Here is a 22,926-nt window from a genome sequence, read left to right on the forward strand (position 1 = left end):
GACATGTCATTTAAAAAACTAGTAAAAAAAAAACAAACAAACTCAAAGTTCCCAATTAAACAGTAAATTGAAAATCCTAAAAATTAAAGGTTAGATTAATAAAATTGAGTGTAAAACCCCATTGAATTAATAAATAAAACTAAGATTTGGTTTTATGAAAAAAAATAAAATAGACAAATTATTGGTTAATTTGATTTTTATAAAAAAGAGAGAAACAAAATCACTATTATTAAAAAGTGAAAAGACTGAATATACCACTAGCAAAGATGAAATTAAAACAATTATAAGGCTGTTTTTTTTGTCCAATTATGTGCAAATAAATTTAACATTTTTTTTTTAATTTTAAGCAATCGGGGTTAAGTAACTTGCTCAAGGTTACACAGCCAGTTATTTCTGGATGTGGTACTAAGTATCTGAGCCTGGATTTGATCCCCAGGTCATCCCGACACTGGAACCAGTGCTCTTACTTGCTGAGCCACCGGGGCACCCTATAAATTTAACATTTTTAAAATTAAATTTTATGTTTATTATTAGTTTACATCATTCATTTCTACAAGATTTTGAGTTACAAATTTTCTCCCCATTTTTCTTCTACCCACTGAATACCCCCTCCCCCAATCTTCTCTCTCCTATATCCTCTCCCTTACCCCCTCCGACTTTACAGTAGGGAAAGATGGATCTCTATGCCCCAGTGCCTGTATATCTTATTTCCCAGTTGTATGTAAAAAAAATAATGTGTGTGTGTGTGTGTGTGTGTGTGTGTGTGTATTAAACATTTGATTTAAAAACTTTGAATTCCAGATTGGTTTCCTTCCTCCCTCCTCACTCACCCTTACTGGAAAGATAAGCAATTCAATATAGGTTGTACATGTGTAGCTATGCAAAACCTTTCCATAGTGGATATATTGTGAAAGACTGACTATATTTCCCTCCATCCTATCCCATCCCCCACTTGTTCTATTCTCTACTTTGACCCTGTCCCTTTTCAAAAATGAGTGCTTCCAACTTCCCTGCCCCCCCCAACTTGCCCTCCCTCCATCATCCCCCCTCTCATCCCCTTCCCCCCTACTCTCCTGTATGGTGAAACCCCTATTTCGTGTGTATGTTATTCCCTCCCTAAGCCAAATTCAATGATAGTAAGGTTGACTCATTCCCTTTTGCCCTCCTGTTCTTCCCCTCCATTGTAACAGTTTTCGCTTGCCTCTTCTATATGAGATAATTTACCCCATTCTGTCTCTCCCCATCTCCTCTCATTATATTCCTCTCTCACCTCTCAATTTCACCTTTTAAGTATCATCCCTTCCTATTCAATTGTTCCTGTGCCCTCTATGTGTACCTGTACACATATACATACACACACACACACATATATTCACACACCTATATACCCTCCTATTTAGACATATATATGTAGGTATACATATATATGTAGGTATACATATATACATATATGTAGGTATACATATATATATATATTCCCTTCAACTATTCTCATACTGAGAAAAGTTTTTCACAAGTTACAATTATTGTTTTTCCATGTAGGAATGTTAATAGTTCAACTTTGATAAGTTCCTTATGATTTCTTTTCCCTGTTTACCTTCTCATGTTTCTCTTGCTTCTTGTATCTGAATGTCAAATTTTGTATTCAACTCTGGTTTTTTCATCATGAATGTTTTAAAGTCCTCTATTTCATTGAATGACCTTATTTTCCCCTGAAACATGATACTCAGTTTTGCTGGGTACATGATTCTTGGTTTTAATCCCAGCTCCTTTGACCTCCAGAATATATTCCAAGCCCTGTGATCCCTCAGTGTAGAAGCTGCCAGATCCTGTGTTACCCTGATTGTGTTTCCATAATATTAAAATTGTTTCTTCCTAGTTGCTTGTAATATTTTCACCTTGATCTGGGAACTCCAGAACCAGGCTATAACATTCCTAGAAGTTTTCTTTATGGGATCTTTTTCAAGAGATGATTGGTATATTCTTTCAACCTCTATTTTGCCCTGTGGTTCTAAAATATCAGGGTGATTTTCCTTTAGAATTTCTTGAAGGATGATTTCCAGGTTCTTACTTTGATCATGGCTTTCAGGTAGTCCAATAATTTTTAAATTTTCTCTCCTGGATCTATTTTCCTGGTCAGTGGTTTTTCCACTGAGATATTTCACATGCCTTCTATTTTTTCATTTGTTTGAATCTGTTTAATAGTATCTTGATTTCTCATAAAGTCATTAGCTTCCATTTGCTCCAATCTAATTCTGAAGGAATGATTCTCTTCAGTGAACTTTTGAGATTCTTTTTCCATCTGACAAATTTAAGGCATTCTTCTCCTCATTGGCTTTTTGACCCTCTTTTCCCATTTGAGTTAGTCTATTTTTTAAGGTGTTATTTTCTTCAGTCAGGTTGTTGACTCTCTTTTCATGATTTTCTTGTATCATTCTCATTTCTCTTTCCAATTTTTCCTCCACTTCTCTTATTTGGTTTTCAAAATCCTTCTTAAGCTCCTCTGTGTCCTGTAACCAGTTCATATTTTTCTTGGAAACTTTAGGTGTTGGAGTTCTGATTTCGTTTTCTTCTTCCTGCTCTATGCCTTGATCCTTTTTGTCCCCAAAAAAGGAATCCAAAGTCAGACTGCTGTGCTTGACCCACTTCCCCCACTTGCTCATGTTGCCACTCAACCACTTGACTCTTGAGCTTTTTGCCAAAATAGAACTCTGCTTTCAGAGAGGAGAGCTTTTCCCCAAATCTCTGGGGTTTTCTCAGCTGCCAGAGATACTAGTTAGGTGCCCTCTCAGAAGCCTCCACTAGCTCTGGCACACTGGTCACATACCCTAGGACCTCCACCCAGGACAGGGATCCAGATCCAAGCAGGTTAAAACAAGAGCAATTACCCCTCAGACTGGTCACTTGCTCCCCCTACAATCTGTAGGCCAGGAGGTCTAAAGCAGCCAGGCAGCTGTGGCCACCTGCGCCTCAGCCACTTCCCACCCCAGGGGCAGTAGAGACCAGACCCCACTTCTGGACTGCCTATTCCCAAAGTCCACTCACCTCTCACATTGTCTTTGGCATCTATGGGTTGATAATTCTGGAAACCACCAGAGCTGCTGGTGATCTACTCTCCCAATGTCCCTCTAGCTGTGGTTGGTCAGGTACCCTGAAGCTAAAACCTCAGGCACATGTGGGGCTGAGCTTGACTCCCAGCACACTGTGAAGGCCTCTTCCTGCTGGCCTGCTGAGCTGTCTTCAGTGGGAGGTTAGTTTCTCTCTGTCACCTTGTGGGTTCTGTAGCTCTCAAGTTTGTTTAGAGTCATTTTTTACTTTGGAAAAGGTAGAAGCGAGAGCCATGGGGAAGTCCTGTTTCTACTCCACCATCTTGGCTCTGCCCACCATAAATTTAACATTTTAAGTGAAATAGAAGAATATTTAAAAAGATATAAATTGCCTAGATTAGCAGAAAAGGAAAGAAAATATATAAATAGACCTATTTTAGAGGGGAAAAAATGAACAAGCCAAAAATGAGCTTCCTAAGAAAAAAGCACCAAAACCAGACCAATTTAAAGGTAAATTCTATCAAACATTGAAAGATCAATTCCAATATTAAATAAGTTATTCGAAATAGTAGACAAAGAAGGGATCCTACCAAACTCCTTTAATGAAACAAGTATGATAATGATACCTACACCAGGAAGAGTAAATGCAGAGAAAGAGAGTTATGCACCAATTTCAATAATGAAAAATTCTAAATAAAATACTAGCTAAAATATTATAACAATATATTACAAAGAACACAGAGCTCCAAGGTCCTGGGCTGCCCTGACCCCTGCTCTGAAGGCCACATTCACTCCTCCACCCTAATGTCCTCTGATTCTCTGCTGTTGTGTCCCTGGTTCTCCACACAGGAACATTCATAGTATGTGGCCCTCTGGTCCAGCCCGTCCTGGCCTGGGAAGGGGAAGACATCCAGCTGCCCTGACCCCTGCTCTGAAGGCCACATTCACTCCTCTACCCCAGTGTTCTCTGATTCTCTGCTGTTGTGTCCCTGGTTCTTTACACAGGAACATTCACAGTATCTGGCCCTCTGGTCCAGCCTGTCCTGGCCTGTGTGGGAGAAGACGTCCAGCTTCCCTGTCACCTCTCCCCTAAGATGGATGCCCAGGAAATGACTGTGAAGTGGGTCAAAGGCTCTCGGGTTGTGCACTTGTGCCACATGGGGAAGGAGCTGAAGGAAGTACAGGCCCCTGCATTCCAGGGGAGGACAGAGATGCTGAGAGCAGACATGGCTGAGGGGAAGGTGACCGTGATCATCTATCAAGTCCAGCTCTCTGACACCGGCCAGTACACATGTTATTTCCAGAAAGGCCCCTTTTACAACGAAACCAGCTTTGACCTTCAGGTAGCAGGTAGGTCCTACCTGGGTTGTGGGTTTTCTCTAGAGCTGGAAGGGACCTCCAGACATTGGCATTGGCACAGATCTTTAGAGAGTCCAAGGTCCTCTCCATATATTTTCTCATTGGAGTTCCACAACTCCTTTCTGGGTTACTATTTCTGACCCAGAGAACACCCAGGCCCCCACTGACTAAAGGCCAGCTCTCTTATCTCTCATCCCCTCAGGGGCCTCTGCTACATCTAATGGAGTTTGGGGTATCCAGCCTCTCTGTCCTTGACTCAAGCACCCCCAGTGATATCCCCCCAGTTTTAGAGACTCTTCTGTCCCCTTCTTCCATGTAACCACTTAATAGATTAGTTTTTCTACAGTAATAGTTAGTTGTACGGTGTCATGAGATCAAAGGTACAAGCAACATTTTTCATGGCACCTGAGGACATTGTCCTTCCCATACAAGGGAAATTTCAATCTCTGGAGAGTTGGGGGGTGAAAGGGGTTCAGGTTTGTAGCTTAGCCCAGTTCCCACATAGTATAGTCCCACCAAGTTCCAAGCCCAAAGCCCCTTTGGACTCAAGTCCCAGGCATCCTGGCTTCTCAGGGCCTTTCTTCTGGGCTGGCAGCAACATTTGGCCTTGATTCTTCCTCCACAATCTCCATGGCTTGGGCTTGGTGGGGTGGAGAATTGCCACCCTGTGCCTAGAAGTGAAAAATAGCTCCTACCCCCACCCTAAGCCTGTTTCTGGAGGGAACCAGGGCCTAGCCTGGGAAGGGAAAGAAAAGACATTCTTCCCTACCTAGCTCAGCTCATGATATTTGTGCCCTGTGGGTGAATAGGTCTTTCACCTCACATAGACACAGCTGGAAGGAGAGGGAAAGGGAGGAAGACACAGAGAGTGACAGAGACAGAGAGGTAGAGACAGAGAGAAAGACAGAATGACTGGGAGATAGAGACAGAGACAAAGAATGAATCCTAGTCTAGTTCTTTTCAAGGCAAAGCCTGTTCTAGCTTTGCAGCCAATAAAAAGTGGCTCATCTCACCCAAGTGGTAAGCAAACACAGAATGTCTTCTCCCTGGCTCAGGCCCCTGAAGTCTTCTACATGGGGCCCACCATGTGAGGTCATTTGGGCAAGTACAAAGCAAAACTGCTTCCTCCTCCTGTCTCCATCTTAAATACTTGTGTCTTTATCCAATAGGCAGAGATGCATTTTTTTGAACCCAGCTGTTGTCCCCAGTTCAGAGCATTCCCTTTGAGTCTCTGGGCAGCCACGAGGGACTTCCTTTCATCTGCTTCCCCGGGGAGCTGCAGGAAGGAATCTCAGAGCAGCCAAGGGTGCAGGGTCATACACCATCCCACAGACTCAGAAGACAATCAAATAATCCCTAAAAACAAAGTTCTGTTGATTCAAGAAACCCAGGAACATTTTACTATCATTAATAACCATTATTGCCTGTTTAACCTCAGCCTTGCAGGGCCTTTCTCAACCCATTTTCTCTTCAGCAAAAGAAAGAGCACAAAGAAAGCTGGATGCCCCTCTTTGAAGAAAGCCCAGGTCCCTCTGAGCTTTCTAAACCATGTGGAGCTGTCCCCACAGGGAGATCATTTTCAGGTCTGGGGTTTCCCACTGACAGGTGGGGGGACCTGTTCTCTGGCCTGGCCTCAGAGAACTGGGGTAAAAGGCCTGGACTGACACCCAAGTCCATGGACTGAGGAGGGTCTGGAGGGGCTAAGGACTTCTCTCTGACCTGCCCACATTTTGTGCCCCTCAGTCCTACCCCAAATATTTACTAAGTGACTCCTCTGCGTCCAGCCCAGTATTGTTGGGGAGACAAAAGAAGGCACCATGATTTTTGCTCCTAAAGGATTTATAGTCTATGGGAGAATGAGTGGAGAGGCACAAGATGATATACAAACAGGGCAGCTAGATGGTTCAGTGGATAGAGCACTGACCCTTGAGTCAGGAGGACCTGAGTTTAAATCTGGCCTCAGAAACTTACTACCTGAGTGACCTTGGACAAGTCACTTAACACAAATACCTAAAAAAAGATTTATCTATATAAAACAAAATATAGGACACTATATAATGAGTTTCTGAATAATTGTTCCGATTATGGTTAATTGAATTAAAAGAACTAGAGTTAGGAAGCCCTGAATTCTCATCCAGACTCAGACACTTAGTCGGTGTTTCATTGGGGGCAAGTCACTAAACCTCAGTCTGCCTCAGTTTTATCATCTGTAAAATGACGACATCAGGAGCTTTTACTCCCCAGGGCTGTTGTGAGGATCAAACAAAACAATATTTGTAGTGTGTTGCACACATAAAACACCATCCTGTCGATGTTCTATTTTTCCAGCCCTGTCTGACTCTGTGTCCACGTTTGGGGTTTTCTTGGCAGAGATCCTGGAATGGTTTGCCATTTTCTTTTCCAGTTCATTTGACAGGTGAGGAAAGATGAGGCAGACAAAGTTAATTGACTTGCCCAGGCTAGGAAGTGTCTGAGGCAGAATTTGAATTCAGGTCTTCCTGACTCCAGGCCCAGGGCTCTAACCACTGAACCTCTCAGATCCCCTAAAAGGCACTATACACATGTGAGCTTTTTCTTATTTTTGTTATTTATTAACCACTTACTGTTTACATGGCCCTGGGCTTAGTGCTGAGGGAGACAGAATGTTTACACTGAACCAGGACCCTACCCTCAAGGAGCTTTGTCTATAGTAAAGAGATGACTAACATATAAGTAGAATAATCAATAATATATGCTAAGTGGATTAAACAGTACTGAATTAAACGCTATTCAATTAAACTGAGCAAACATTAGCCACCTACTTTGTATGACCCTCTGTCCTAGGTAATGTTTAACAGTGCAGATTGTTACAGAGGAAGGGACCAGGAAAGGCTTTCCATGGGCAGTAGGCCCTAAGATGGGCTGTAGAGGATGGGGAGCAGGTAAACAGAGAAAGAAAGCAGGAAGGTGTCCCACTAACAGGAAACAGAATCATCACCGTCATCATCATCGTCTCTGCCATCTCTACAACGCTTAAATGCTGACAAAGGGCTTTATAAATAGTCAATCAATCACATTGAATAAGCACCTACTACATGCCAGGCCCTGTGATGAGCACTGGGGATACAAGAAGAGTTTGTGAAAGGCTTTGCCTGCTTACAGTCTAATGGGGGAGACCCCATGCTGGTACACATCCCCAAAGCACAGCACACACAGGATGAATAAGAAATAAATAAAAGGGGAAAGCACTGGAATTAAGAGGGGCCGGCTAAGGCTTGCTGTATAAGGGGAGGCTTCTGCTGAGCCTTGAAGGAGGCCAGGGAGGTCAGTAGTCAGAGGGGAGAAGGGGGAACATCCCAGGCAGGGGAGCAGCCAGAGAGAATGCCCAGAGCTGAGAAAGGGAAGGGCTTGTTTGTGGGAAGGCTAGTCACCAAAGCATATTCATTTCCTTCCTACTACTAGTGTGAAGTATAATAGCATCATAATCTCCATTTTACAGATAGATTGATGCTCAAGCAGGTTTGATGGTGTCAGTGTGATGGTATTTGGGAAAAGGGCACAAAAAGGAACAAATCCCATTCATCCAGGCTCTTCCAAATCCCCAGACCTTGGTTCACATCCCCTCATATTGCCATCACCATTCATACCTCTGACTCAGAGAGACATAACTTGGTATGCCAATCAACACGATGGTTTCTGGAGCCTCAGGTATGATGGAGACTTGCTATGGTAGAGGTCTTATAAGCAGATATCTAAAAGCAACAAAGAAGAGGCATAATGGTAAAATATATGCAGGGACTCACCTGAACTCTTCCAAATTCTCCTCCAAACTACTTTAAAATGACCCCTCAATATTAATTCTGGAGCAACTTAACCAAACAAAGGATTTGGAGAAAAAAATTTATGGCCCAAGAGAACTTAGAAGGTTGGGGAGAAAGGTCTGTCTCACTGCGGCATTTGTATATATTATTAACAAAGTCCAGCAACAAGTGATAGAAAAATTTTGCTTAAAATAACTATAGACAATATAAAATAAAGGGAGTCTACTTGCCAAGACAAACTCAGGAACTATATGAACACAATTACAAAACACTTTTCCCACAAATAAAGTCAGATCTAAACACTTGGAAAAATATCAATTGATAAATTACTTATTCAGTGCCATACCAATCAAACTACCAAAAACTCATTTTATAGAGCTAGAAAAAGAGACAAAATTCATCTGGAAGAACAAAATGTTAAGAATACCAATAACAAGAAAAAAATGCAAAAGAAGGTAACCTAGCCACACCAGATCTAAAACTATATTATAAATCTTAATTATCACAAGTATTTGGTACTGGCAATGAAATAGAATGGTGGATAGCTGGAATGGATTAGGTACACAAAATACAGTAATCAATGACTATGGTAATATACTATTGGTAATCCCAAAGACTCTAGCTTCTGGGATAAGAACTCACTATTTGACAAAAATTGCTGGAAAACTGGAAAATAATATATATGGCAGAAACTAAGCATAGATCAACATCTTACACAGTATACCGAGATGAGTTCAAAATGGGTACATGATTTTGGCATAAAGAGTGATGCTATAAACACATTAGGAGAGAAAGGAATAGTTTACCTGTCAAATATGGAGAAGTGAAGAATTTATGACCAAACAAGAGAAAGGACATTATGAAATACAAAATGAATAATTTTGATTACAATAAATTAAAATTTTTTACACAAAATCAATGCAACAAAGATTATAAGGGAAATAGAAATCTGGGGAACAATATTTATAGCCCGTGTCTCTGATAAAGGCCTCATTTCTCAAATATATAGAGAACTGAGACAAATTTATAAGAATATAAGTCATTCCTCAATTGATAAATGGTCAAAGGATATGAACAGGCAGTTTTCAGATGAAGAAACAAAAGCTACCTATAGTCATATGAAAAATGCTCTAAATCACTATTGATTAGAGAAATGAAAATTAAAACAACTCTGAGGTACTACCTTGTAATGTAATGCCAAGGAAAGGCAACTTCCCAAGGTTCAGAATACCAGCATAGGTGCTCTCCATTTTATTCAGTGACAAACCAAGAACAGAGAAGGTCAAAACATGACATCATTCAAAATACAGCATTTACTAAGCGATTAAATAATCTCCAAGTACTACCCCACCCCAGGACTTTCCAATCATTCAATCAATTACAAAGTCCCTGTTCTAAATACTACTCCACCCCTAGGCTATACCTTCATTTAGTTCACCACAAAGCCCCTCTTCTCAAATGGAGATTAGTTTCCAATCTAAGTAAAGTACATTCATTTGCTCAACCATAAAACACAAAAAGGTCAAAAGTTCCCCACCCCTGGATCACAATTGAATCTACCCCAGAGTTACATCAAGTTTAAGCACAGCACTTAATACCCAAATGGAGGTCTTTTCTTCATCTTGACACAGAGGCAAGTTCTCAGCAATCTTAGTTCCTGGGGAGACAAGGCTTAGCAAGGCCATAAGATACATTGCCAGTCCCTTCATTAATTCATCCTCTGTCTGTAGAACAGTCCCAGAACCCCTGAAAACATTAGCAAAACCCTCTCCCAGGATTTCTGTAAACATACAACAAGAAAATCCTTCTTCAGGGCTTCTGAACCAACAGAAAGGTTCCCAGACCCCTGCAACAACAGCACTGCCCTTCACCAGTGGACAGTATTCACTCTCTGTCTGCAGGACAGTCTCCGGGCTTCTTATCCAACAGCCAGGTTCCAGGACTTCTTCAACAGGACAGTCTTTCACCAGTGGACAAATCTGGCAAAACAACATCAAAACAGACAGACAAAGTACCAGCAAAACAGCCATGTCTCCTCAGTCCTTGGCAGCTCAGGGGGCAAGTCTCAAAAGTCCAGGGCGATTCAAAGTGACCCCAGCAATCCTTCTCAGTCTCGTTCTCTGCCTCCACGTGGGTGCTGCTTCCAAAAAGTTCTTCTGCCTCTCTCTTGTGTCTCTCCAAATCTATGTCACCAGCTCCTCCCAGTTCAGGACTCTCTTTTCACATCAACAAGTCCATCCCACAGGTGGGATTAACAAGCTCTGGGTTTTAACACAATCAGTTTGAAAACCAAGCCAATACAGGGGAATCTTTAATTGCCATTACTATCATATACCTCACACCCATCAGATTGTCTAATATGACAAAAAAGGAAAGTGATAAATGTTGGAGATGTGGGAAAATTGTAATACTAATGCACTGTTGGTAGAATTGTAAGCTGATCCAACCATTCTGGATAGTAATTTGGGAATTATGCCCAATGGGCTATAAAACTGTGTATACCATTTGATCCAGCAATATCACTACCAGGTCTGTATCCCAAAGAGATCCTAAAAATGGAAAAGTACCTTCATGTACAAAAATATATATAGCACCACTTTTTGTGTGGCAAAAAAGTTGGAAACTGAGGGGATGCCTATCAATTGAGGAATGGCTGAACAAGTTGTGGTATATGAAAGTCTTGGAAAACAACTGTTCTATAAGAAATATTGAACAGGCAGATTTCAGAAAAATCTGGACTTACATGAACTGATACTGAGTGAAGTGAGTACAACGAGGAGAACATTGTGTACAGTAATGGGAACATTGTGTTGTAACTGACTTTGGTGGACTTAGCTCTTCCCAGCAATGCAAGGATCTGAGACCACTCCAAAAGACGCATGATGCAAAATGCTATCCACATCCAGAGAAAGAACTATGGGGTCTGAATGCAGATTGAAGCATTTTCTTTCCCATGGTTTTTACTATTTAACCTGGTTCTTCTTTCGTAACATGATTAATGTGGATATAGGTTTAAATTGATTATACATGGATGGCCTATATCACACTGTCTCACATCTTGGGGAGGGAGAAAAATTTGGAAAGCAATATTTTATAAAAGTCAATGTTGAAAAGTATCTTTACGTGTAATTGGAAAAATTTAAATACTTAGATAAAGCGGGGGGAAAACAAAGTATAGATGTACACTACAGTTGAGAGTTTAGTAATTATGAAATCATCCACAGAATAAAAACTAGTGTGAACCTTAGAGGACACTGTCAATCTCCTTCATTCTACAGAGGAAGAAATTGAAACCTAGAGAATGAATGAACAAGCGGTATGGATGCACTTAATTAGACAATTGCATAGCTAGTAAGTGTAGAGGATATGCCAAGCACTGGATGCACAAACACAAAAGTAAAGTAGTCCCTGCCCTTAGGGAGCTTCCATTTCAACATCAGAGACAACAGGAAGAGAGGAGTGGTGACCAGGGAAGGGAGCTGTGCTTTGGGGAGTTGAGGGAGTGGAACACTGGGGCGGTCCATTGACACACTTTCCCCAGAGGCAGTGGTTAGTGTTGATTCAGTTACAGTGCTCAGGGTCATATATAGAAAGGAAAGGAGAGTGTTTGGGCCTGGGGGTAGATGACGGACCCAGGGCATCAGGGCTGAAAATGACCAAGAGGATTCTGAAAGAGGGGGAAGGACTTGCCTGCAGTCACACAGGAGGGTGAGGGCAAGGCCAGGTGCAGAAGCCAAGTCTCTCAGCTCTCACAGATTCTCTGTTTTTTATAGTCTTGGAGTATCCTTTTAAAGTCTGGATACTTCTGGCAGGGACTGGCATATTCAGCCATCTTCTGTCATAACACCTTGAGAAGAATGAGTGGATCAGACCCTTGGCAATGCTAGCCAGGGGAGATCCAGATAAGGACACTAGACAGACCTATTCATCTATCCAGGTGACCAGACTCTACATCTCCCCAGTGAGTTGAACCACTTCTGCCCATGGAGCTCTCACCTGACCCTGTGGCCTACCTTCCTCTTAACTCATCTGCACAGCCAATGATCACCTAAGGGCCAGGCAAACACCAACCCAGGAACCTGGGCTCCCTCTGCACTTTTAAGTGACCCTTGGGCAGTGGCAGAGCAAAGGCTAATGCAGTGCATCCCTCAAGGTCATTGATGGCATCTGTTGCCTTCCTGTCCCCACCCCTAACCTTCCAGCATCCAAAAAGCTTCCCTCCTTTCTGACCATAGGAAGCAGTCAGGAGAGAGAATGTCTTATCTCCAAGGGGATCACAGGAAGGAAAGGGATTTGCACAAAAGTGGGGCCACAGCAGAGCAGCAGCAGCAGCAGCTGATCCAGAAGTCAGAGCTGCATCTTCTGGGGCCCCCAATCATACAAACAAACTCTTAATCCTGGGCAAACATTGTCCTCTGATTGTCTTCTGTTCTGTCCCTAGAACACAAGAAAGGAACATTCTCAGTGATTGCTCCTGCTCAGCTCATTCAAGCAAAGCAGGGGGAAGACATCACACTCTCCTGTGAACTCTCCCCTAAGCTGGATGCTCGGAACATGATTGTGAAGTGGTTCAGAAACCAGACCCTCGTGTTAGGGTACCCCAGTGGGGAGAAGCCGGAGGAATCCCAGGGTGCTGAGTTCCAGAGGAGGCTGGAGCTGCTGAAACAGGACATGGCCGAGGGGAAGATGACCCTGAGGATCCGGCAGGTCCAGGTCTCTGACTCTGGTTCATACACTTGCCGTGTCCAGTCACCTGACAATTATGATAATGCCCACGTTGAACTGCAGGTGGCAGGTAGGCCCTGCTGGGTTCATGGGTTTCTTCTGAATCACAGACAGTTAGAGTTGGAAGTGATATTAAAAAGCATGAAGTCAAAACCTCCATTTAACAAAGGAGAAAAATGGGACCCAGAGAGGGCAGGGGCTTGGCACAAGATCATACAATTTGGAAATGTCTAGGCTGGCAATCAGACCTGGCTCTTCTCACTCCAGATCTGGCCATTTTCTTCTCCCTGACACATCCTAAGATCCTGCATGTGTTAAATCACAGGCTTCAAGAAAGAGAAAAAAAAACCCTTTGGGAAATGAGTCTTAACTAATTAACAGTTTCAATTCTGTTCTGTCTCTTGGATCTTTCAGATCTGGTATTTCCCACTAAAGTATGATGGAGGCCTGCCGTCTCTTCTGGAGCTCAAAAATGGGGCTGATTTAATCTCTTTCAAAGATTCTAGGCCTCACCTGGCCCTCAAAAGTCATGCACTGAGTGGGGTATGAAGGGTCTGAGGCCTTTCTGAACCATCTGCATGGCTTCCATCCACATTAACCTAGTGAAAGATGATTCCTAGATGCCTTCTCTGTGCCCAGCCCTGTCTTAGGTGAGGCTGTAGGGAAGAGAAGGGAAGAAGACCTGACCTCATGCCTTGATATAGCTGGAGAGATATGATGCTAAACCTGCCAAAAGGAAATTAGTAAATGGCAGAGTGAAAGGGAGGGTGGCAGAATGAGTGGAGGGATGGACTTGGAGGCAAGAAGAGCTGGGTCCAGATGCTGCCTCTGACTTTTATTCTCTGTTTGGTTATGGGCAAGTCACTGAAGTGCATTGTGCCAACTTCTATACAAAAAACCTTTCTAGCTGTTCTCGCACAGACAGGGTCCAAAGGCCCTTAATGTATTGAAGCATATACCTGGATCATCAGCAGTCCCAATTTAATACATTTCAGTTCATACTAATTGAATTCATAATTATGTAATATGTGGTCCTTGGTTCCAACTCAATGAAAACATTCAGTGGGATTTCAAATAATGCAACTACTTCTGGAGATGCCTTCATTAAATTAATCTGGGCCTCCCTATATAATGAAGTGATAGATCATTTGGAACATAATTTAATTCAACTTCCAAAAATATTTATTTCAATGCAACTTAGTCCAATATATTTAATTATGTATTAGATTCAATCCCATATTATTTAATTCCATCCAACAAGTACTATGTATAGCTCCCTATAATTTATTTGGGGGGGGGGTTGCTTTTTAGAGGGGAGAGGAGAGGACAACTGGGGTTAAGTGATTACCCAAGGTCACATGGCTAGTAAGTGTTAAGTGTTTGAGGCCAGATTGGAACTCAGGTCTTCTTGGGAGCTCTATTCACTGCACCACCTAGCTGCCCTGAGCTCCCTATACTTTAGTCAGGGAGATAGAAAGTTTACATAAAGGAGGTTCCCCCCTGCTGTCAAGTTCCTCATTTTTAGGAATAAGGCAGCTGAGGATAAGAAAGCAAGAGGCATAATTGAAACATCCAGTAATATAAGATAAGTGCATGAGAAGGGTGGAAAATGAAATAAGATGTTAAAATTGATGGGGAAGGTGTTAGTGACACAGGAATCAGGGAAGGCTTCCTAGAGGCGGTGGTGATTACATTGGATTTTAGAGGAAAAGAAGGAGAAAGGGCATGGCTAGCACAGGGAACTGCATGAGCAAAGGCCTGGCAGTGGGAAGAGGAGGGAATTGTTAGGGCACAAGGTCTGGTCCAGATGGGATCTCTAAGTGGGTGGACAGCTGCCTCTCTGTGCCCCCCTCCCCCAGCAGACCCTACAGTGTAATCTGGTCCACAAATGTCTTTACTGCAGTTAAACTTATATCCCCACCTAGACTGTGAGCTCCTCAATAAAAGGGCCGACAGTGTTTGACCTCTCCCCTGCTCCTTCCCTGCCACAATGGCCTACGACAGGTCTGGGAAGACCCCTAGAAGACTCTCAGTAGGGAAATCTTGCTGTGATAGAACAGTCTTCCTCTGACACATTTTAGGAAAAGTCCTGAGGCAGAGAGGGCACATTTCTAGACTGGGGATCAGGTTTAACCCTGGCTTTTGGCATGATCCAGCCTCAAGAGAGTGTCCCTCTGGCCATGGTTACAGCTCAGACAATAATTAGCCCACTGAAAATCTGCCCTTCTATAGAAGAGAGCAATTTCAATCTGGCATTCCAGGTGGACGGGACCTAATTTATAATCTAATTCAAACTCATTTCACATTTCACATTTTGGGAAACTCAGACCCAAAGTAGTAAAGGGACGTATTTACCCTTAGAGGAACCAGAAATGGGATCTAACACCAGTTCTTCTTTGTCCAAATCCAGCTTCCGCTCTTGTTTCAAAGGAGGGTCTCCATTTGCTCCTTTCACCAATCTGTCTTGCGCAGGCTGCCAGACTCATCTCCCTAAAATACAGCTGTGATCATGTCTCTTCAGCTGCTCAAGAAACTCCCATGGCTCTCTATTGTTTTGGAGACCTCCACAATCTGACCCCAGCACAACTGTCCAATGTCATGGCCCGTCCCTCTACTCTATTGTCCAAGTTGATGATCATAGTGAAACTCTGAGTTCCCAGGAGGTTGAGGGGAGGGAACGTTATTCAAAGAGGGAAAAGATCCTGAGATTCTTTTGTTATTGAAGAATGTCATCTCTGGAAGGTACCTCAGAGGTTATCCAGGCCCCTCCTCTGTTTACAGAGGAAGAGACTGAGACCCACTGACCTGTTGAAGTGCAATGAGCCCCAAGTGACAGAGTCACAAATTTGCAACCAGATCTTCTGATTTTCCAAGGCTGGGTGGGGCTATTTCTTCTCTCCTGTATCATACTGCTGTCCCCAATCTCCTCCTTTTATAGATAGTCAAACCAAGGTCCACAGAGGACAATGGACCAGTGTGACAATGTAGTGGAGGGCTGACCCCAGCGATGCTGGAGTCCAGGCTGCTCAGCCAAGAGCCAGAGAGAATTTCTCAATGGGGGTGTAAGAACCAAATCCAGAGTAGACTTCAGAAGAGAGTAGCATCCTCTGGAATCAGGAGACCTGAGACCCAGTCCTGTCTCTGTCATTGCCTTTTTGTAACCCCTTGGCCAAGTGTCTTCCCCTCTCTGCTCTCTGGCTCTCAGTCTAATGATGGAGTTGGACTGGATGTGATCTAAGGTCCCACCCGAATCTATAAGGACATAGCTGTGAGGTGGTGGGAAGAGGCCTGAATTGGGAATCAGAGGACCCAGACTTCAGTCTTGGCTCTGGGACTTCAAAGCTAAAGGACAGAAGGCCTCTCTTTCCCATTTTCTGCTCTGTAAACTGAGGCAGCTGGGCTAGATTCTCTAAACTCTCTTACAATTCTTACATTCTGTTCTCTGAAGTCCTGAGGAAGGTTTGTTTTGGGGGATCTTTAGAGACTGGTGGAGAGAGAAGAAGACTGCATCATCTGTGCACAAAGCTACTACCCTTACCCAGGATTTCCTGAATCCTGATGCGTTTTATGCTCCCACCCCTAATCCAGGCAACAGGGATCAGGGACCAAGGTTTCCATTATCTGATTCCAAAATTTTGGGGTCTATTTTCAGAGAATCTCCACAGATTTCAGAAGACACTTACTATGATTTTTGGTATATTATTGCTCTCCGTTGCTTCCCTCTTCCTGATTTATTTCTTCTGCCAAAGAAAACTACAGAGACCCAGAGGTAAGAGAAGACTCTTCCCTTAGACCTTTAGTCCTTCTATTACTCACCAGACGCTCTGATTTTTGCTCTGAGAGGGATCTGAGGGTCCCCTGATTTCCTGGGCTAGGGCACCTCCCTTGGCTCTGAACACATGGTCTAGCCCTGGCTGAGGGACCTGGGCTTTACTGGTATGACAGAGAAACTCCTGGATAGTTCCTGTGAAAGATGGACTGTGTCAAAGATGATTATCCATTGAGGGTCAGAGGGATGGACTCTTGGGGGAGAAATCTTTTAGCCATGTTTTCACCTCAGTGTACTTCTCCACACACCCCAATCCAAGAACTGGTTTCTGGGTTGCTTTCCAGGCCTAGGTGGAGAGATGGGGACTGCTGGGGCTGCTCTTTGCCAGGGAGTCTGTTCCTAGAGCTGCTCCCTTTGATCCTTGAATGTGGACCTGGTCTCAGGTGCCAGCCCCAGTCTATTCCTGGATGGCCTAGTCTGATCCTCCTTACTCTCAGCCACCTTGACCCCCTACCCAGACCCTTCCCCAGGCCTACCCACTCACAGGCTAACTCAAAGAATTTAGTAATTTTGAGTCAAATAAATTATTTTAATCAATGATTTCTAGATATGGGTTGAACTATCTCTCATCTCAGTCTCACTTATGAGAGAAACCATTATTTCTCTCATATTAACTGATTATAAATTGAGATTGAGATTTTTTTTCTCTATTTACTCATTCAGAAACAAACTCCTGTAGGTTATACAGCAGGTCTTTGAATGACATTACTGACCTTGCCCAAAATTTTACCCCACCTAGGCCATCTTATCTAGGTAGATCTCACCCAAAGAGAATCTGATCTAGGTGAATACTAGGACATTATATTCTTCTCAGACAGGCTTGGGAGGTGATTGGGGAGGGGAGGGCAGGGCAGGGTAAGATCTTATGGTATATATAGATTGCAGGGAGTATTCTGGCTCTAGATGAATCTCTGTTCATGAGTGACAGAATTAATGTCATATCCCCCAGTCCCTCATTAGAGGAGGCCCACTTTTCATTATAGTATTCATTCTCTCATTAATTATTAACCAGAAACACTCACTTTTCCAAGGTATATAAAATTCAATATGCCTCCAAGAGGGGTCTTTGGTTTACCAAGGAAGACAAGCCATTCTTTTATTAATTATTCACTAGCCATCATTAATAAAATGATTAGTTGCCCAGAAACTTTAAAACTTAGAGTCTCTCCCACTTTTTATGCATCACCCTTGTCTGCTCATTGAAGCAGCCTGGTCCCTGGTGCCAGCTCCTCTTCCCAGCCTCCTGGCAGCCCTGCTCCCATCACTGCCTCCCTGCCTCCTGTTCCTCTGTCCTGAATAAGGCAGCCTCCTGCCCATGCTCCTGCCCTGGTACCTGAGTCTCTGAGACTGAGGGGCCATAGTTAGGACTTCTCCCAGGAGTCACATACTGAAGGCAGTTGGAACCTACTTGGAATCCAGGTCTCCTGTCACCTGTTGCCAGAAGTTCTGTCCCTTCAGTTGTCATTCATTCTAGCCCAACCTCTGCCAGGAATATTTTCATTTGTCTAGTTGAATTGGTCTTTTCAATTCAATTCAAACTTTTTTTAGAAAACAACTTATTTCTATTTTAAATGTTTCCTTGACATTTTATTAGTTTATATCATTTATTCTTATCTTCTCTCTAATTTGGTTATTATGGGACCTTTTCCAGTTTTGTTATTTTTTACATCCTGACTGGGTGACCCTGGGCTAGTCATTCACCTCTTCTTGCTGTCTAAGGCTAGAGATAGCAGAGGAGGCAGAGACCAGAATTACTAATGGAAATTCCTCCTTCAAAATTCCCTAGATCAATGAAATCCCAACTAACTCCCTTATCCCTTAAAAAATCAGTTATATTTACTTTTTAAATGTTCCATTCTTTTTCAAATATTTATCTCAAATGATATTGCTTTAAAATGTTTTTTATTTCTTATTTTTTTCATTTAAAAAGGAACTAAATTTACTTTATCAAGATATTTCCAACCCTTGTAAAACAGTTGGTTTTGTCTCATTGACAGCAGAAGCACTTCAACGTGTCTAATTCCAGGAGGAGAATGAAGAACAGCGAGAACCAGCAGGGATTCCCTTCCCTCTCCTGAGTACTTCCAGCTTTCCCAAGGACTGGAAGCTAGAGACTGTCTCTCCTTTGGTGATCCAGAAAGGGGATGGTAGGGCAGCATGACCACAGAGCAGCACATTCAAAAACCCCTTCTATTTTGTCCCCTTTCCTTCCCTGGGAGTTCTAGAAATAATGCAAGTGCAGTCCTTCTCTCCACAGCCCCACCCCAGCCAAACCCATCACTGAAAACAGTCATTTGCAGTTTATAGATGCCTACACAAGTCAGAGAGAGCCTGGAATCTCTAACCACTTCTTCCTTTCCATTTCTTTCTTAAGCACATCTTTTTTTTTTTTTTAAAGCAATCAGGGTTAAGTAACTTGCTCAAGGTTACATGACCAGGTGTTTCTGGGTGGGTGCTAAGTGTCTGAGCCCAGGATTCGAACTCTAGGTCTTCTCAACACTGGAGCCAGTGCTCTTACTCGCTGTGCTACCTGGCTGCCCCTCTTAAGCACATCTTTGACTAAATGTCTGCAGAATTTCAGAATTTTTAATTTGGTTAAGAGTTGCCAAGAGCAAGATTTCTTCAGAAGGACCCTGCTCCCAAGAGAAAATGGCCACCTCAGAACTGAAGGAATACAGACGGCCATGCTAGACTGGCCAGGACATCTGGACCCATCCACAAAGTCACTCAGTACAGATCCAAGGTTCATCTGAAATACCTCTTCAGAGGTTCCCCATTGGGTCTTTGCCTTTCAAAATCAGTCAAGTAATATTCATTAAGTACCTATGATATATCTGAGTAAGTAAGGAGCACTCCATGGCCATGGCAATCTCTAGGTGTTAGACAATAGGTCTCTCTTTTTTTTAGATATTTGGGGATTTTTAATTAATTTATTTATTTTTAGTTTTCAACATTCACTTCCATACGTTTTAAATTTTCTTTGCCTTCCTCTCCTCCAACCCCTGCAAAATGGCATGAAATCTTATATAGGTTCTACATATACATTCTTATTAAACATATTTTCATATCAGTCATATTGTATAGAAGAACTAGAATGAATGGGAAGAACCATGAGAAAGAAAAAACAAAACAAAACAAAAAAGAGAAAACAGTATACTTCAATCTGCATTCAGAGTCCATATTTCTTTCTCTGGATGTGAATGGAATTTTCCATCACAAGTCTTTTGGAGTTGTTTTAGAGAGAAGCAAACTTGGAAGCTGTGTCAGTGAAAAGTTTCAAGGCTTGCTCTTTGCAACAGAACTAGCACTTAACCATTTCCTACCTCACCTAAAGAGAAAAGTTCTTCTGTACCAGGATACAACCAAAAGGTAATTGAAATCATCCTGGTCTCATTTTAAGTGAAATATGTCTCTCCAAATTTGATTTTTAAGATAATTCAGAATTTATTTTTCTGTGCAAGGTAATTTGGAAATGCATTCAACAAGATTGAAGTCACCTAATCTGTAATGAGTTTGTTTCAAGTTTCAAATGCACAATATTGTTTCAACCTGTTAAGCTTTTGCATTAGTTCCAGAAAGTATGTGGTTTACCTCAGTCCAGAGGGAAAATATCATTGGATAGACACAAAGTCCCTTCTCTGGGGTTCTTGTCAACTTTCCTTAATTTGTAAACTTGCTAGGTCCCTGGAAACCATCTGTGTGAACAAGGTCATCAGCCCTGGGGAAAAGAGCTTGTTTGGGTTAAGGAACTCCTAAACAATGAACTTGGTTTGCTGAGAATTTGCAAATTTCTGTACAGTAGCTAGAAATTATTTCTAATAATTGGCTTTTACATCAGGACAAATCTGAATCTGAGAATGAGATGCTAAGTGAAATCTTTTATGTATATAAATTCTGGCCAATTTTTATAGCTTTTTGCAACTCCATTAAAATAAAAATAATCATATCTGTCCCTCAGCTGTGATTGGAGACACTTGCTGTTTAAAGTAAAAGGCTCTTAAGACTGTATAGTTTTCAGGCAGATCATAATAATCCATTAATAATCAATAGTCAATGATCTACCATTTGAGAGAAATGCCACAAATTACTCAGAGGGAATGTGATGCTGTACTGATACTGGTGGAGATCTGCCTCTGGGAAAAACCATGAGGAAAACCTTAGCCTCAATCTAAGATGGGATCCTCCTGGTTCAGTTTCCCCACTATATTCCTTTGAAAAGGAATATTTACCACCTAAGTTTCCTAAGTCTTGTTATGAGGTAGAATTAATGCTGGATGGTTGGTTGGAAAACTCTTATCTAAATTCAAATAGAGCTAAGGATATTTTATCCTGTGGTATTTGGTATATCACATGTCCCTGCTTTTTCCTTGTATAGCAAATTTCTATAATCAGGGCAAGTGGTCAGTAAAAGATATGATCACAATACAAGTATGTGAGATCTTGCTGTTTTGATCTGAATTTGTAATAATTGTATGGTCTAAGCAAGAGTTTAAATTAGTGCTTGAACTTATCTTATGTATAAGACTCAATTCCTAAAGTATAAGTTGTGAAGTTAAGGGCAGGAATCTCTTTTGTTTTGTTTAAGGCAGTACAGTTATGTTAGTGAAGAGTAATAATTTATGAGCTATCTTGTGCTATTATTGAAATTGAAAGGAAATTTGAGTAGTCTGAGTAACAGGTTTGAAAGATTTGGAAAGATAAAGGCTTGATTGAAAATATGGAAGGTAGGTAAGAAGGTTTGGGGACAAATGGGAGACATACACGTCCCTCCTGTACCTAGATACCTTTGTGTCAGCTTCAGATGGCTTAAATATGTTCAGAGGATGTTAGGAAGTTTAACTGTATTTTAAGAAGAAAGGAAAATCATGTAGCTGGATTTGAAAGTTAAGACCTCAATATCCACTCCTATTTACCCCACTTCTAGTCATTTTCCTTCTATTCTTTTTTGGCCTTTGTTTGTTTTTTAACCTCCTTGCCAGATTCATCTCCTTGAGACTCTGGGCTACCCAATTCCATATTATCACTTAGACTCGGTACCAACATCTGTCTGAGATCATGACCTATTGCACCTGGCATCAGGTAGGTTCCAAACACCAGCTAAAGAACCCATCCCTTGAAAGGGACCCTGAGAGTCAGGGACATCTCTACATCCAATCTTTGCAGGAAGCAGTTTCAGAAACCAAGACCTTCATCCCTTACCCCAAAAGATTTTGGGTCCCATTTGTTTGAGGGGCAATGATGAAGGACTTATGACTCTACCTCTAGCAATAACTCATGAGTGAGCCCCAACGAGGCAAACTATCTCTCATTGTCACAAGAGCAGATTGACTTCTTTTTTTTTTTTAAAGCAATTGGGGTTAAGTAACTTGCTCAAGGTTACATGGCCAGTTATTATTTCTGGGTGTGGTGCTGAGTATCTGAGCCCGGATTTGATCCAGGTCATCCTGACACTGGAGCCGGTGCTCTTACTCGCTGAGCCACCTGGCCGCCCCGCAGATTGACTTCTATAGAATTTCCTTTGTATGAACAGGACTGTCTTGTACTAGCAGAGCTATCATGTACTGATTCCCACAGTTACCATATACAATTGTAATGCCGAGCAAAGGCAACTTCCCAAGGTTCAAAATACCAGCATAGGTGCTCTCCATTTTATTCAGTGAAAAATTAAGAACAGAGAAAATAAAAATATAGCATCATTCAAAATACAGCATTTACCAAGTATAATTCAATAATCTCCAAGTACTACCCCACCCCTGGACATTACATTTATTTAATCAATCACAAAGTCCCTCTTCTAAATACTACTCCACCCCTAGGCTGTACATTCATTTAGTCCATGACAAAGCCCCTCTTCTCAAATGGAGATTAGTTTCCAATTATAAGTAAAGTACATTCATTTGTTCAATCACAGAGCACAAAAAAGTCAAAAATTCCTCACCCTTGGATCACAATTGAATCTACCCCAGAGTTACAACAAGCTTAAGCACAGCATTTAATACCCAAAGAGAGGTCTTTTCTTCATCTTGACCCGAGGCAAGTTCTCAGCAATCTTTGTTCCCAGGGAGACAAAGCTTAGCAAGGCCACAAGATACATTGCCAGTGTCTTCATTAATTCATCCTCTGTCTGCAGAACAGTCTCAGGAGCTCTGAACCAACAGCAAGGTTC

The 22,926-nt window shown here is 42.1% G+C and overlaps 1 protein-coding gene across 3 annotated transcripts in view; it reads left to right on the forward strand.

The window, feature by feature from the left end:
• Positions 1-22,926, forward strand: part of LOC138148236 (myelin-oligodendrocyte glycoprotein-like) — a 111,010-nt gene that overhangs the window by 87,122 nt on the left and 962 nt on the right. For 2 of the 3 annotated variants that reach the window (XM_069070792.1, XM_069070790.1), the window contains 4 exons: positions 4,053-4,397; positions 12,648-13,001; positions 16,584-16,700; positions 18,758-22,926. The exon at positions 18,758-22,926 is cut by the window's right edge and continues 962 nt beyond it. In XM_069070792.1, the coding sequence (XP_068926893.1) occupies positions 4,053-4,397; positions 12,648-13,001; positions 16,584-16,700; positions 18,758-18,780 (839 nt within the window). In that variant the 3' untranslated portion in view covers positions 18,781-22,926. The remainder of the gene's footprint in view (positions 1-4,052; positions 4,398-12,647; positions 13,002-16,583; positions 16,701-18,757) is intronic. The other variant, XM_069070791.1, reaches the window with a different exon arrangement.

Source organism: Petaurus breviceps, unplaced genomic scaffold (assembly GCF_028583685.1).
Source record: "Petaurus breviceps papuanus isolate PSGF00001 unplaced genomic scaffold, PetGlider_PUasm1.0 90823, whole genome shotgun sequence".
Taxonomy (NCBI): domain Eukaryota; kingdom Metazoa; phylum Chordata; class Mammalia; order Diprotodontia; family Petauridae; genus Petaurus; species Petaurus breviceps.